This window comes from Arachis ipaensis, chromosome B09 (genome assembly GCF_000816755.2).
Source record: "Arachis ipaensis cultivar K30076 chromosome B09, Araip1.1, whole genome shotgun sequence".
NCBI lineage: Eukaryota > Viridiplantae > Streptophyta > Magnoliopsida > Fabales > Fabaceae > Arachis > Arachis ipaensis.
Window position 1 is genome coordinate 50655608 of NC_029793.2, and position 13860 is coordinate 50669467.

Here is a 13860-nt window from a genome sequence, read left to right on the forward strand (position 1 = left end):
TCAGTATATTTTTTGTATTTTAATTGTATTTCAATTATAAACAAGAATCTACTTTAACTAATATTTACACCATGTCCCAAGATATAAAGTCAGATCCAACAAAGATAAAAAAGATCCACTCACAAAGGATGGCTTCTACCATTTACTCGGCCTCTTTAAAGAGGTCGGACACGGCGACAAGGACCAGTGTTACTTATTTAAATAAGTAACTGCTTCTCCGAATCTCTCATACTATCTCTATCTCTCCTAAAAGATAGATCCCAACAAACTCCCAAAGACAAAGGAAACGATGATCCATTAATTAAAGGTGGATCTATTTCAAAAAAAAGTGGTCATCAAACTCTACTATAAATACACTGACACTCCTTCGGGTATACACACGTTCTATCCTACTAAAACCTGCCTAAAGTCCTTGCTAACTTAAGCATCAGAGTCTCTTGCAGGTACCACCCCCTCCCCCCACCTCCTCACGAGAAACTCGGACGGCGGCACCTCAACGCAAGAACAAGTCGGACGCTGCCCCACATGAAGTTTAGACCTCACATCCAAGCCCAAATCAGTGTTTCAGGTAACTCTCGGAACATTGGTGCCCTTGCTGGGGACCTAGAGTTTGACCCTTGCCAATGGTTGATAATCCCACATGGCGTCTGAATCCGAACCTGAGCCCCATCAGGAAGACCTCGTTCTCGCAATACCTCCACCATGGGAAAGAATGCACGTCCTTCATGGAGAAGGGACATCGAAAAATCCCCAGCCAAGACGAATTCAATCAGAGGTTCATCCACCAGAAGATGAAGAACCTCCACATCCGACGGAGATATTAGGTTTAGTCCATGGCCATCGCGGATGGCTAGAGTAGTTTGAACAAGAAGCTAAACAACAATGGGAAGCAGAACGAGAACTACGAAGAGAGGTAAGACGACGAAAGGAGTTAGAAGAAAATCTCTTAAGACTGGAAGCTGGCCTCCGAAGACGGAGTAATCAAGCAGATAGGGAAGAAAGCCCTTTAGAGGGTAAAGATCCGTTCGTAGAAGAGATCATGCCGGCCAAATTTCCAAGAAATTTCAAAACTCCCGACATGGATCTCTATGATGGAACGACTAACCTGAGGCACCATCTCATCAACTTCAAAAGTCGGATGTACCTAGTTAACGCCTGTGATGTTACTCGTTGCAAATCATTCCCAACGACTTTGACCAAAGCTGCGATGAAGTGTTCGATAACTTAGCGCCCAGGTCGGTAACTTATTTTGATGACCTGGCAAGGAGGTTTCTAACAAGATTCTTGAAGAAGGATAAGGTGAAACACGCACCAAGCTTGCTAGGAGTCAAACAAGAGGTCGGAGAGATGCTCCGAGATTAGATAGAAAAATTCAATAAGGCATGCTTGGAAATACAAAACTTACCGGCTGAAGCAGTCATAATGGGATTAGTTAATGGCCTTAAAGAAGGGCCGTTCTCTCAATCCATATCCAAGAAACACCCCACTTCCTTGTATGAAATACAAGAGCGGGCAGAAAAGTACATCAACATGGAGGAGAATTCCCGACTAAGAGAGCCACTCTCAAGACCCAACCTACCCTATCCACCTCGAGAAAAAAAGAAAGAAGTTAAGAAGAAATAAGAGTACAACTTGGAGAAACCTCGAAGGTATCATAATTATACCCCCTTCCGGGTCTCTCTTGTAGATATTTATAGAGAGATATGTCATACCGAGAAGTTTCCTCCTCCTCGTCCGATCAAACACATGAAGGCAGGAAGTCAGACAGAATATTACGAGTATCATAAACTCTATGGGCATTCTACCAACGACTGCTATGATTTAAAGAATGGTATTGCAAAGTTGGCTAGAGAAGGTCGACTAGATAGGTACTTGGCAAATAGGTTGGACGATCAAAGGAAAACAAATAGAGATGAAGAAGGAGGACGATAAGAACATCCACCTCAAACTCCCGAGCGACACATACACATGATTAATGGGGAATTTGCTGGAGGAGGAATATCAAAATCATCACAAAAAAGACATCTTAAAGAGGTGTACCAAGTCGGGAAAGATAGTAGATCTCCTTATCTACTGCCCATCATCTCGTTTACTAAAGAAGATGCTCAAGGTGGTAATGCCTGGTTATAATGATCCAGTGGTGATAACAATGATCCTCGCCAACACCAACCTCCATAGAACCCTTATAGATCAAGGTAGCTCAACAGATATATTATTTAAACCCACTTTTGACAAGCTCAAACTGGAAAAAAAAGGATCTAAAGGCAATCCCAGATAACCTCTTCAGACTGGGGGATACGCCGATCCGACCTCTTGGGTTCATCTCTCTGTACACTACTTTTGGGAAAGGCACAAAGTCAAAGACGTTAAACATCGATTACATTGTGGTCGACATCATTTCAGCATATAACGTCCTAATAAGTCGGACAACCCTAAACCAGCTTGTAACAGTTGCCTCTATGCCTCATCTATGCATGAAGTTTCTCTCTGCAGAAGGAATTGTTACCATAAAGGAAGACCAAAAACTAGCACGCAAGTGTTAACATGAAAGCCTTAACTTAAAAGGCAGCCCAAAAGGAAAAGTCAATACCATCGAGCTTAGAGGTGTTCGAACTCGAGAAGAACTGCGTTTCCAACCAGGAGAGAAAGTGAAAAAACTGCAGATTAGAGATCAGCCTGAAAAAACAACAAATATAGGGGCTAACTCAGAAGAAGTTCTGAAAAAGCAGCTCATTGGCCTTCTAAGAAAAAATTCTGACCTCTTTGCTTGGAAAGCCTCCGACATGCCTGGCAGATCCCGACCTGATGTCTCATAAGCTCGCCATATACCCAGGCTCCCGACCTATCCAGCAAAAGTGTCAAAAACTTGGGCCAGAAAGGACACAGATCGTGGAAGAACAGGTGCAAGCCTTATTAGAATGAGTGTTCATAAGAGAGGTAAAAAAGCAGAAGGAAAAGTGGAGAATGTGTGTAGACTATACAGATCTCAATAAAGCATGTCCCAAGGATCCATACCCTCTCCCTAGTATTGGCGCTTTGGCTAACTCAGCCTCAGGCTATCGATACCTGTCCTTTATAGATACCTATTCGGGATACAATCAAATCCCAATGTATAAGTCAGACCAAGAAATGATCTCATTCATCACTTTAAAGACTAACTATTGTTATGTAGTAATACTTTTTGGACTGAAGAATTCCAGAGCCACATACCAGCGACTAATAAACAAGGTATTTTCTTCCCATTTAAGAAAACTTATGGAGGTATATATGGATGACATGCTTGTTAAAACCAAGGTCAACTCAACACTCCTGTTTGACCTCTCCGAAGTATTTTCTACAATAAGAAAGCATGAGATGAGATTAAACCCCTCAAAATGCACCTTCGCAGTAGAAGCAGAAAAATTTTTAGGCTTTATGCTAACTCGAAGAGGTATAGAAGTAAACCCGGACAAATGTAAAACTATACTAGACATGAAGAGCCCGGCCTGTCTTAAAGAAGTTCAACAATTGAATGGAAGGTTAGCAGCTTTATCCAGGTTCCTAGTAGGGTCAGCATTGAAAATCTCTACCCATATACTCGATTCTCAGAAAGGGGAAGCAATTTGAGTGGACTCAGGAGTGCGAACAAGCCTTTCAGGGCTCCAAAGAATTCCTGGGGCAACCTCTAATGCTTACCCGACCTATAGCAGGAGAAGAGCTCATCCTCTAATTAGCAGTGGCGAGCCGAGCTTTAGCTTCAGCCTTGATCAAGAAAGATAAGAAAGGACAGTGATCCGTGTACTTTGTCAGCAAAGTGTAACACCCTAACTTTTAGCACCTCATGATCGTACTAAAATTCCGAGCGCTATTAACCTCTATTCCTTTAATTATTTACTATGTTTATTTAATATTGAGCCTTCGCGAATACGAAACAAAACTTTAATTAAGAAAATGAAATAGTTTTTACTTTCACTTACTTAATCACACACACACACACACACACACACACACATATATATTCACATAGCATAATATACATAGACTTATTCAAAGACCCTCAAATAAAATTTCTACCCCTCTAAAAACCAAAACAATAAATGACGAGGAAAAAATAAAATCTAAGAACTCAACTTGTAAACAGAATCTTCTATGCTCTTGTAGTTCCGCACAAAGCTTTCGCACCTGTAGCTGAAAGGGGTGGAAATAGCGGGTAAGAAATAGGGAGTTCTTAGTAGGGTCGGGGTGTATAGTTATATCCATTTTATATATACTTGGTCAGCAACAACAGTCAACAAAGTACGAGCCAATTCAACAATTATAGAAAACAAAACCCAATCACAAGCACACACAATCATAGAAAACACACTCACAAACAAATATGCGCAAACAAGTATGATGCAAGTCTATCCCTAGTGCAAGTAATGAGCTCATCTGTCGGTTTCGACCCGCTTCTGACGCAACTCAGCAACCTTTGTCTGAGTTTGGTTTCCAGTGTCATAACCTCTGTAAGCAACCTCTGTCTTACAGGTGCGACTCTCTTGAGCCGATGTATGCAAACATAACCTCTATAAGCAACATCTGTCTTACAGGTGAGGCTCTCTCTAGCCAATGTATGTAGCGATAACCTCTGTAAGCAACCTCTATCTTACAGGTGCGACCATCCCTTGGATTGGCCGATGTATCTCTGGAAGTAAATCTCGGTGGACTCACCACCATATCTCTGCTCATTTTCATCAGGTACATAATCATCTTAGCTCATTCTTTCTTTCTTTTCTTTTATTCCTACTCTCTGCTCTCCTGTGGCAGAGGTTCTTTAGATTCTTCTAATCTTTTTTCTCTACTCTTCTGTAGCAGAGGTTTCTTTAATATTTTTTTTCCTTTTCTTTTCTTTCTTCTTCTTTCTTTCTTATCGTTCATAATATAAATCATCCTCACATTGTTCCCTCGCCTTTCCCTAAGTGTCTTATGAAAAAGAATTATAAAGTTCTTTAATTAAGTCTGCGTTCTCTAAAGCTTTTAGGATTACTTTGCTTGCTTGCTTACAGAGGTTATGACATTGGAAACCAAAATCAAACAAAGGTTGCTGAGTTGCATCGGGAGTGGGTCGAAACCGACAGATGAGCTCATTACCTGCACTAGGGATAGACTTGCATCATACTTGTTTGCGCATATTCGTTTGTGAGTAGGTTTTCTATGATTGTGTGTGCTTGTGATTGGGTTTTGTGTTCTATAATTATTGAATTGGCTCGTACTTTATTGACTTTTATTGCTAACCAAGTATATATAAAATAGATATAACTATACACCCTGACCCTACTAAGAACTCCCCAGTTCTTACCCCCTATTTCCACCCCTTTCAGCTACAGGTGCAAAGGCTTAATGCAGAACTACAAGAACATAGATTCTATTTACAAGTTGAGTTCTTAGATTTTATTTTCCCCTTGTCATTTATTGTTTTGATTTTTAGAGGGGTAGAAATTGTATTTGAGGGTCTTTGAATAAGTCTATGTATATAATGCTATATGAATATATATATATATATATATATATATCTTTGTGATTAAGTAAGTATAAGTAAAAGCTATTTCATTTTCTTAATTAAAGTTTCATTTTGTATTCGCGAAGTCTCAATATTAAATAAACATAGTAAATAATTAAAGGAATAGAGGTTAGTAGTGCTCAGACTTTTAGTACGATCATGAGGTGCTAAAAGTTAAGGTGTTACACAAAGCCTTACAAGGAGCAAAATTAAATTATCAAGAGATAGAAAAGTTCGCGTATGCTCTTATTCTCACCTATCGAATGCTCCAACCTTATTTTCAAGCTCACACTATAAAGGTTCGTAATAACCAACCAATGAAACACATCCTATAAAAGACAGACTTGGTAGGATGAATGTTGTAATGGGCTATGGAACTGTCCGAGTCATAGCCCGAGTTCGACTTAAGGTATGAAGCTCGAACAACAATCAAATTTTAATATCTCACCAACTTCGTTGCTAAATATACTGAAAGTCAGGGAAGCCCAATAACATAGAGCCTATATGTAAACGGATCATCCAATAAAGCCGGCAGTGAGGCATGCGTTATCCTAAAAAGTGAACAAGGAACTCGGATAAAACTCTTGTTAAGCTTTGAGTTGCCTGCTTCTAATAACCAAGCAGACTATGAAGCCTTGCTTGCTGGCTAAAGAAGTGGGGGCAGAATGGCTGATAGTGTTCAGTGACTCTCAAGTGGAAACTTCACAGATTAATGGTACCTATCAAGCCAAAGACCCCAACATGAAGAAATACTTAGATGAAGCATGAGATCAACTATCACAGTTCTCCGAAGGAGAGGTTTGACATATAATTTGGGAATCAAATGCTCAAGCAGACAGTCTCTCCAAATTAGCCAACACCAAGTCGGGGGCAACAATAGAAGCCTTATCTAGGAGACTCTCTACATAAACCATCAATATCAAAGGGAGATAACAACTCGGATATAATGAGTATATCTAACCAAAATCTGGGATGGATGACCCCTATAGTCAACCATCTTAAATTTGATGTTCTCCCTAAAAACGAAAAGGAAGTTCGAAGACTCATGAGGGAGGCACAAAATTATACACTGGTCCACAATGTCCTATATAAATGAGTGATATCAACGCCTCTCTTGAAGTGCGTCCCGACCTCTAACACAAAGGAGGTCTTACATAATGGTATATGTGAGAACCACCTGGGAGCCTGATCACTAGACAAGAATGTGATCCGGGTCGGCTTCTTCTGGCCAACCTTACAAAGGGAAGCGGCCGAGTTTGTCAAAAAGTGTCCGCCTTATCAAAAGCATGCCACTTTCCATGTTGCACCTCCCAAATATCTTATCAGTGTTACCTTACCATGGCCATTTGCAAAATGGGGACTCAATCTCCTTGGATCGTTTCCTCAAACGCCGGGATAAGTCAAGTACCTCATAGTAGGGATTGACTATTTCACTAAGTAGATCGAAGTGGAACCACTAGCAACTATCACTGCCCAGAGAAGTCGGAGGTTTCTATATAAAAATATTGTCACAAGGTTTGGGGTCCCTTACTTCATCACCATGGACAATGGAACCCAATTCACTGACTTGACCTTCAAAAATTTGGTGGTCGATCTTAAAAAAAAGTACCAATTCACTTCGATGGAACATCCTCAGGCCAATGGACAAGTTGAAGTGGCAAACAAAGTCATACTAGCCGGGTTGAAGCGTCAACTACAAGAGGCAAAGGGAGCATGGGCAGACGAGCTTCCTCAAGTATTATGGGCATATCGGACAACTCCTCATTCTACAACAGGGGAGTCACCTTTTTTATTTTCTTGTGGAATAGAAGTTATGATTCTCATAGAAATTACCGAAGAGTCGCCTAGGATTCTATTCTACAATGAAGGTGCCAATACTCAAGTACAAAAGGAAGATCTCGACCTCCTCCCATAAGTTCAAGAGAAAGCTCGGATCAGAGAGGAAGCACTAAAACAAAGGATGACCCTAATGTATAATTAGAAGGTGATCAAAAGAAGCTTCGCCACAAACAACCTTGTACTAATTTGAAATGACATCGGAGCTCAGAAGTCGGGCAAAGGGAAGCTAGCGGCAAATTGAAAAGGACCCTACAAGGTTGTCGAGGTCTTAGAGAAAGGTTACTACAAAGTGTCCGACCTCCAAGGAAGAGAGCTCCCGAAGTCATGGCACGCATGTAACCTAAAGAAGTACTACAGTTAGATAGCATACCTTATTCCCTGGTGTACTCTTTTTCCCAACCTTAAAATTTTTTCCCTAAAAAGGGTTTTTAGAGGGGGTTTTAACAAGGCACCATAGCAAGGGATAAGGATAGTCAAATACCCTTAGTAGCGAATTTATGTAACAGAATTTCTCATTTATCAATAAAATTTTGTTCCTTCTTTAAACGTTTCCTATAAAAACACATTAACTCAAGCTTGACAAACTGCAAAAATCATTGCCTAACCTAAGATGGTTGGCAAGATGAAGCGACGAGGTACAAGTAAATGTAAGAAGTTATATAAACAACTCGTGAAAACCGACCTTAGAATCAAGGCAGAACAAAAACAAAGAGTAGAAGTAACTTGCTGTCCAGGGTTGAGCCCTGGGATTTGACGGCGAACTTAAAAAGCCACCTACAGACGCTTTACGCCCAATCATTCCGGATAACGCTTGCATCCTCTGTCTTACCGCGGCTGCTGGCACAGAGTTAGCCGATGCTTATTCCCCGGATACCGTCATTGCTTCTTCTCCGGGAAAAGAAGTTCACGACCCGTAGGCAAAGTCTGACTATACGAAGTCGAAACTTAAAAGCAAATCTATACAAACAGACCTATTGCTTAAACTTAGCCGAAAACGGCAATAAAAGTTGTTGAGATATAATCTCCAATTAAACAGCCAAATAAACTAGAAGCCAATTAAAAAGGTATAGACCTAACATCATTAAAAAAAGGGTCTTTATATTTTAAAGTTGTTCGAAAACAACTTAAAAGTAAAGAAAGTTTGTCCAAGAAACTACTAGTTATTACAAAAATAAATTGTTCATCAAAGATCCACAAGTGGGGCCATCCAAAAAATAATGGAAGAAAAAACTAGAAAGAGCTATGAAGAAAGACCAAGTAAAGGATTAAGGTCCTCCCCAATCACGACATCCTTACCTTGGGCACGAAGGCTTGGAAGGTGAACAGAGACCGACACGGCTGGGATGGCACCAGGTGGCAAAGGAGGGAGCTCGGTGTTAACAACTTCAGGAGGGATCTCAGGAATCTGAGAGGTCTGGCCAACTTGAGCACCCAAAGACTTCAGATCGGGAAAAGCTTCCTCCTCCTCATCTTCACCGGGATGATCTTCCCGTCCACCACAATGTTATTTTGATTGAGTAGAGAAAAATCGGCCTCAGGGGCAAGGATCTAGACTTGAGCCCTCAGATTAGCAAACATCTCCTCCATTTCCTCGGCCACATACTCCTCAAGGGTGGCATATCTTTCCTTGGCCTTCTCCAACTCCTCCTTAAGATCGAGCTTTTCCCCCAAAAACTTGGGCATAGCTCTCTTCAGCCTTCTTTTGTAACCCTTCTGCCATAGCTGCAGCTGCCTCTGCCTTTTTTACCCTGGCCCGAGCTTTCTCCAAGTCAGACGTCGACCTGGACTTCTCCTCCTCCAACTCCCTCTTTATTTTCTTAAGTCTTTCCACCTCAGCTCAGGCAGCCACCAAAGGGCTGTGAGTGGCGTTGAGGGGAGTCTTCTGCAACTCCTTGGCCAAGGACGTACACACTCCCGCTATCCGAATTCCATTTCAAGCCATAAGTTGTAGATGGTTCTGAATAGCCATATCATCCATGCTGATGTGACTATGAGGGAGAATATTTCTCTCGCTTCAGGCAAGCCTATCAAATCCTTTATCATAAATACTCCTCTCTTCAACTGTTTTTTGCCTTTTAGGAGGGGGCGCTAAAGACGAGGAAAAATGAGGAACAGTAAAACCCGCTGGTGGGGAGTCAGGAGGGATCAACCGACTTGAGGGAGTAGGAATGATTTTCTTTTGGGCCAAAGTACCCAAGTCTGATTTTTTCAGAGAAGATCAGACAGAGGTACCCCCGGTTTCCTTCTCTTTAATGCTCCGAGCCACGACGTTTTTTTCTGGTCTGGCGTAGTGGTTTCATTACTATAGACTTTGGAGCCATGTTCTTTTCAAAACAAAATAAAAGGCACCTTAGTTAACAAATCACAACTGAGAGTCATAAAGCTACCTATCTTGGACCGAAGCTGATTGGGATCTCTTAAGAACCTTTTAGTGTCCAAGTGAGGTGCTCGGCTCCAACACTCTTCCAACACGTCCACCACACACTTTTCAAGATCATTTAAAGCCTCTACACTATACTTAGCTATTATAGGTTTTTTCTTCTAGTACATTGAAAAAGAAGGTTTATCATTTTCATCTAGATAGAAAGGTTGGACACCCTTTATAGCTCAGACTTTAAAGAAATAGTTTTTAAAATCATGGAAGGATTTATCAAAAATGGAAAAAACATTTCTACCCTGAACAGTGCGAAAGAAAAACCAAGAAGACTTCCCTTTCGAAGACCCAGGTTTGGTCAAGACAAAAAGGTAAAGACCTTGAGAGAAGGTCAGACATTGAGCTCTTGACATAAAAGCTGGTAAATTTTCAAAAAAGTCCAAGAATTTGGGTGAAGTTGGGAAGGAGCGACATTACAAGTCCAAAGGATGTTCGTTTCAAAGTCAGAAAAAGGAAGCTCAATGGCTAACTTTGTAAAGAAGCAATCATATACATAGAAAAAGGGGCGTTCCGAGTTGTCTAAATGAGGAAAACACATTCTCTCCTTAGGATCTGGCACTACTAACTCATAATTTTGCTCATCCTCGCGATTTTCACATAGCCTATGGTGTCTACGAAATACATCAACGTACTCTTTATCAACTACAGGAACATGAAGAAGGACAATACTATCTACCCAAGATAACAAAGAAGGCGGGACTTTTGATGCATGTTCACAATTATAGACCGAGACATAAAAGCTACACCTACAAATGCAAAATAAACAAGTCGTCACTAAAGAGCTCGGCCACCAGCAAAAGAAGTCGGGCAAAAGCAACAAAACACAAAACACAATTTCAAAAAGATCTTTTCAAAACAGAAAGCATAAAAATGGCATCCCTCCTATACTACCGGCAATGACACCATTAGGGGGCAACACGATTAGGTCCTACAATAATAAAACAACAAGTTTTTCCAAATTCTAGAAATACAGTCAAACATTCACAACAATAATATCAGACGACAAAACATAGTTTAAAAAAAAGGTGTTTTATTAGATAAAGCCGCAGCAATCAAAGGAGTTTCAAGATATAACAAAATCAACAATGTAAGAATCTCTGCCATTACTCTAAATGTCACCCAAACAAAAAAATAGATTCAAAAAGTCCAAGAATAATCATGAATAAAGTCAAGAGACAAAAACACCAACCTTGATAAAATTTAAAGAATGGAAGGACACGTCAAGCAGCAAAGTCACAAACGATCCTCTTAACCAAGAACTCTTTCAAACGAATCAAGATAACGAAAATCTTGAAAAATGAAAAGCGGCTGCGAAACAAACAAAGAAAGAAAATGAGGGAGTTTTTGTGATGAAGGGAGCAAAGGAAGCAAAAGGAAAAGGAGGAAAACGCAAAATAGTTTATAAGAGAGAAGAAGCAAAATAGTCATTTCACAACCCTCTTTAAAGACATACGCAAATCCCAAGGGAACTGTCGCGCAACGTTCGCCCCTCATTTAAAGAGGCAACATTTAAAATTTTAAAATACGTCAAGTACCCGACCTTGTGAAGGAGGAGTACTCGACCTCGAAACTAAAACCATAAAATGCTTGAATCGACTTCCTAAAAAGTCTGGACTCAAACAAACACACTGTTCATACCCTAGGTCAAGACATAAAGCCAGGCCCAACAAGTCCAAAAAAGATCCATACCCAAAAAGGGTTCCCTTTACCATTTACCCGACCTTTTAAAGAGGTAGCACACAACGACAAATACCAATGTTACTTATCCAAATAAGTAATCGCTTCTCCGAATCTCTCATACTATCTCTATATCTCTCCTAAAAGATAGATCCCAACAAACTTCCAAAGATAAATGGAACGGTTATCCATCAATTAAAGATGGAACTACTTCAAGAAAAGGTGGTCATCAAACTCTATTATAAATACACTGACACCCCCTCAGATATATACATGTTCTATCCTACTAAAACCTCCTTGCTAACTTAAATATCGGAGTCTCTTGCAGGTACCACCCCTCACCTCCTCACAAAAAACTCGGACGATGGTATCTCAACGCAAGAACAAGTCAAAGGTGTCCCACAAAAAATTTGGACCTCACGTCCATGCCCAAATCAGCGTTTCAAGTAACCTTTGGAATAATTAATTTTCTTATAAAATTTTATTGTAATAAATTTTGAAACCAGCTTAATAATAAGTAAATGAATGAGCTCAATATTAACATCCATACTGATGCTAGTTCAAATATCTTTCGAGAAATATTACGGATCAAAATTTTAGTGTAAGAAAATAGAAAATTTGTTAATATTAATTCAAATACAAAATAAAAATAAACAATTATGTTTGACATCTATTAAAATTAGTTAATAGTGTAGAATATACACAAGAAAAATGTTAGATAATTATTAAAATTTATTGTTTTTGTTATTATTTTTAGTTGTCAATTCAATTTTTTTTTTGTTTAATAATTCAACAACATACTTTAATAGTTCATACTTTTAAATATTAATAGCTAATTGATAGTCAAAAATAATAAATCTTAATAGTCTTCTAATATTTTTCTATACATAAAATATAAAATACACATTAAAAATAAGTTAAATTACACATATATTTATTCATAGATATAACTTTTTCAAAAAATAATATTAATCACATAATATTTATCCTATCTTTCTTTCTTTCGGATCTTACTTTCCTATAAATTGCAGTAAGATAAATGAAGGCTCTTCACACTTTCACAACACTACATACATACATTATATTCCTCCTTATTGAGTTGTTATCCAAATAATGGCCTTTTCTCAAACCCTAGAACATGAATCTCCCTCTCTGGTCTTCACAGTCCACAGAAAACAACCAGAGTTAGTAGCTCCTTGTAAGGCCACACCCCATGAAATCAAGCTTCTATCCGACATTGATTCGCAAGCCGGCCTTCGCGCCCAAATTCCGATCATACAATTCTACTGTAGTGAGCCTTCAATGGAAGGAAAAGACCCAGTTGAAATCATTAGGAATGCAATTGCACAAGCACTTGTGTTCTATTATCCACTTGCTGGTAGGCTTAGGGAAAGGCCTGATGGAAAACTCATGGTGGATTGTAATGAAGAAGGAATTATGTTCATTGAAGCTGATGCTGGTGTCACACTTGATCAGTTTGGTGATGCTCTTGAACCTCCATTTCCATGCTTTGAAGAGCTCCTCTATGATGTTCCCGGTTCAGAAGGAGTTATTGATACTCCCCTTCTTCTTATTCAGGTCTAATATTCTACAACATACCATATATTTTAATTTGAGAAATATTATATGTACTATTTTTTGTGTATATCTTTTATTTATATTTTATTTTTTAATTAAAAGTGATTTATAAAAAGTAAGAGATATACATAATAGGTGGTACAATTATCATGATTTTTCTTTTACTTTACATATGTTTTCTAATTTTAATTCAATGATCTTCGTAAATTAATTTCACAAGCATTTACATGGGAATCTTGTACAATTATGAGGTTATACAAGGTTAGTTGATGTGCAATATTTCTCTAATGGAGATCCTTTTGATAAAAATATTAAAAATGTCTTTTTTTTAAGACGTTTACTTATGTCATAATATTATTGGACATCTTTATTAAATCGGTTAATAATTTATTTTTTAATAAATTAGAACAAAATCGATTTATTATAACAACAATAATAAACTCAAATGTCTATATTATAATGTGAGTTGTGAGTTTTGTAAATTAGTCGGTTCGACCGAATCTAATAATAATTAAATTTATTATTGTTATAAAAAAATAAATTTTATTCTAATTTGTTAAAAAATTTAAAAATAATCGATTCGTTAATACTCCAATAATAATACGACACATAAATATCTTTACAAAAAACATTTTACACGTTTTGTTGGGAGCATCTTCCTTCTCTAATATAAGACTTGGACTTAACGTCTGATCGTATTACTTTCTAATTTTTTTACCATTACTAATAGTAACTCTAGTTCTAATAGGTTATACTCTTTGTGTATAGTAACAACTAAGTTGGTTTTAAAATTTCGGAAATCCTAGAAAGAGAA

At 38.6% G+C, this 13860-nt stretch overlaps 1 protein-coding gene across 1 annotated transcript in view; it reads left to right on the forward strand.

Annotated features, from left to right (window-relative positions):
• LOC107618048 (benzyl alcohol O-benzoyltransferase) overlaps positions 12502–13860 on the forward strand; it is a 14919-nt gene continuing 13560 nt past the window's right edge. The window contains exon 1 of the mRNA XM_016319974.2: positions 12502–13046. Within this exon, the coding sequence (XP_016175460.1) occupies positions 12582–13046 (465 nt within the window). The 5' untranslated portion in view covers positions 12502–12581. The remainder of the gene's footprint in view (positions 13047–13860) is intronic.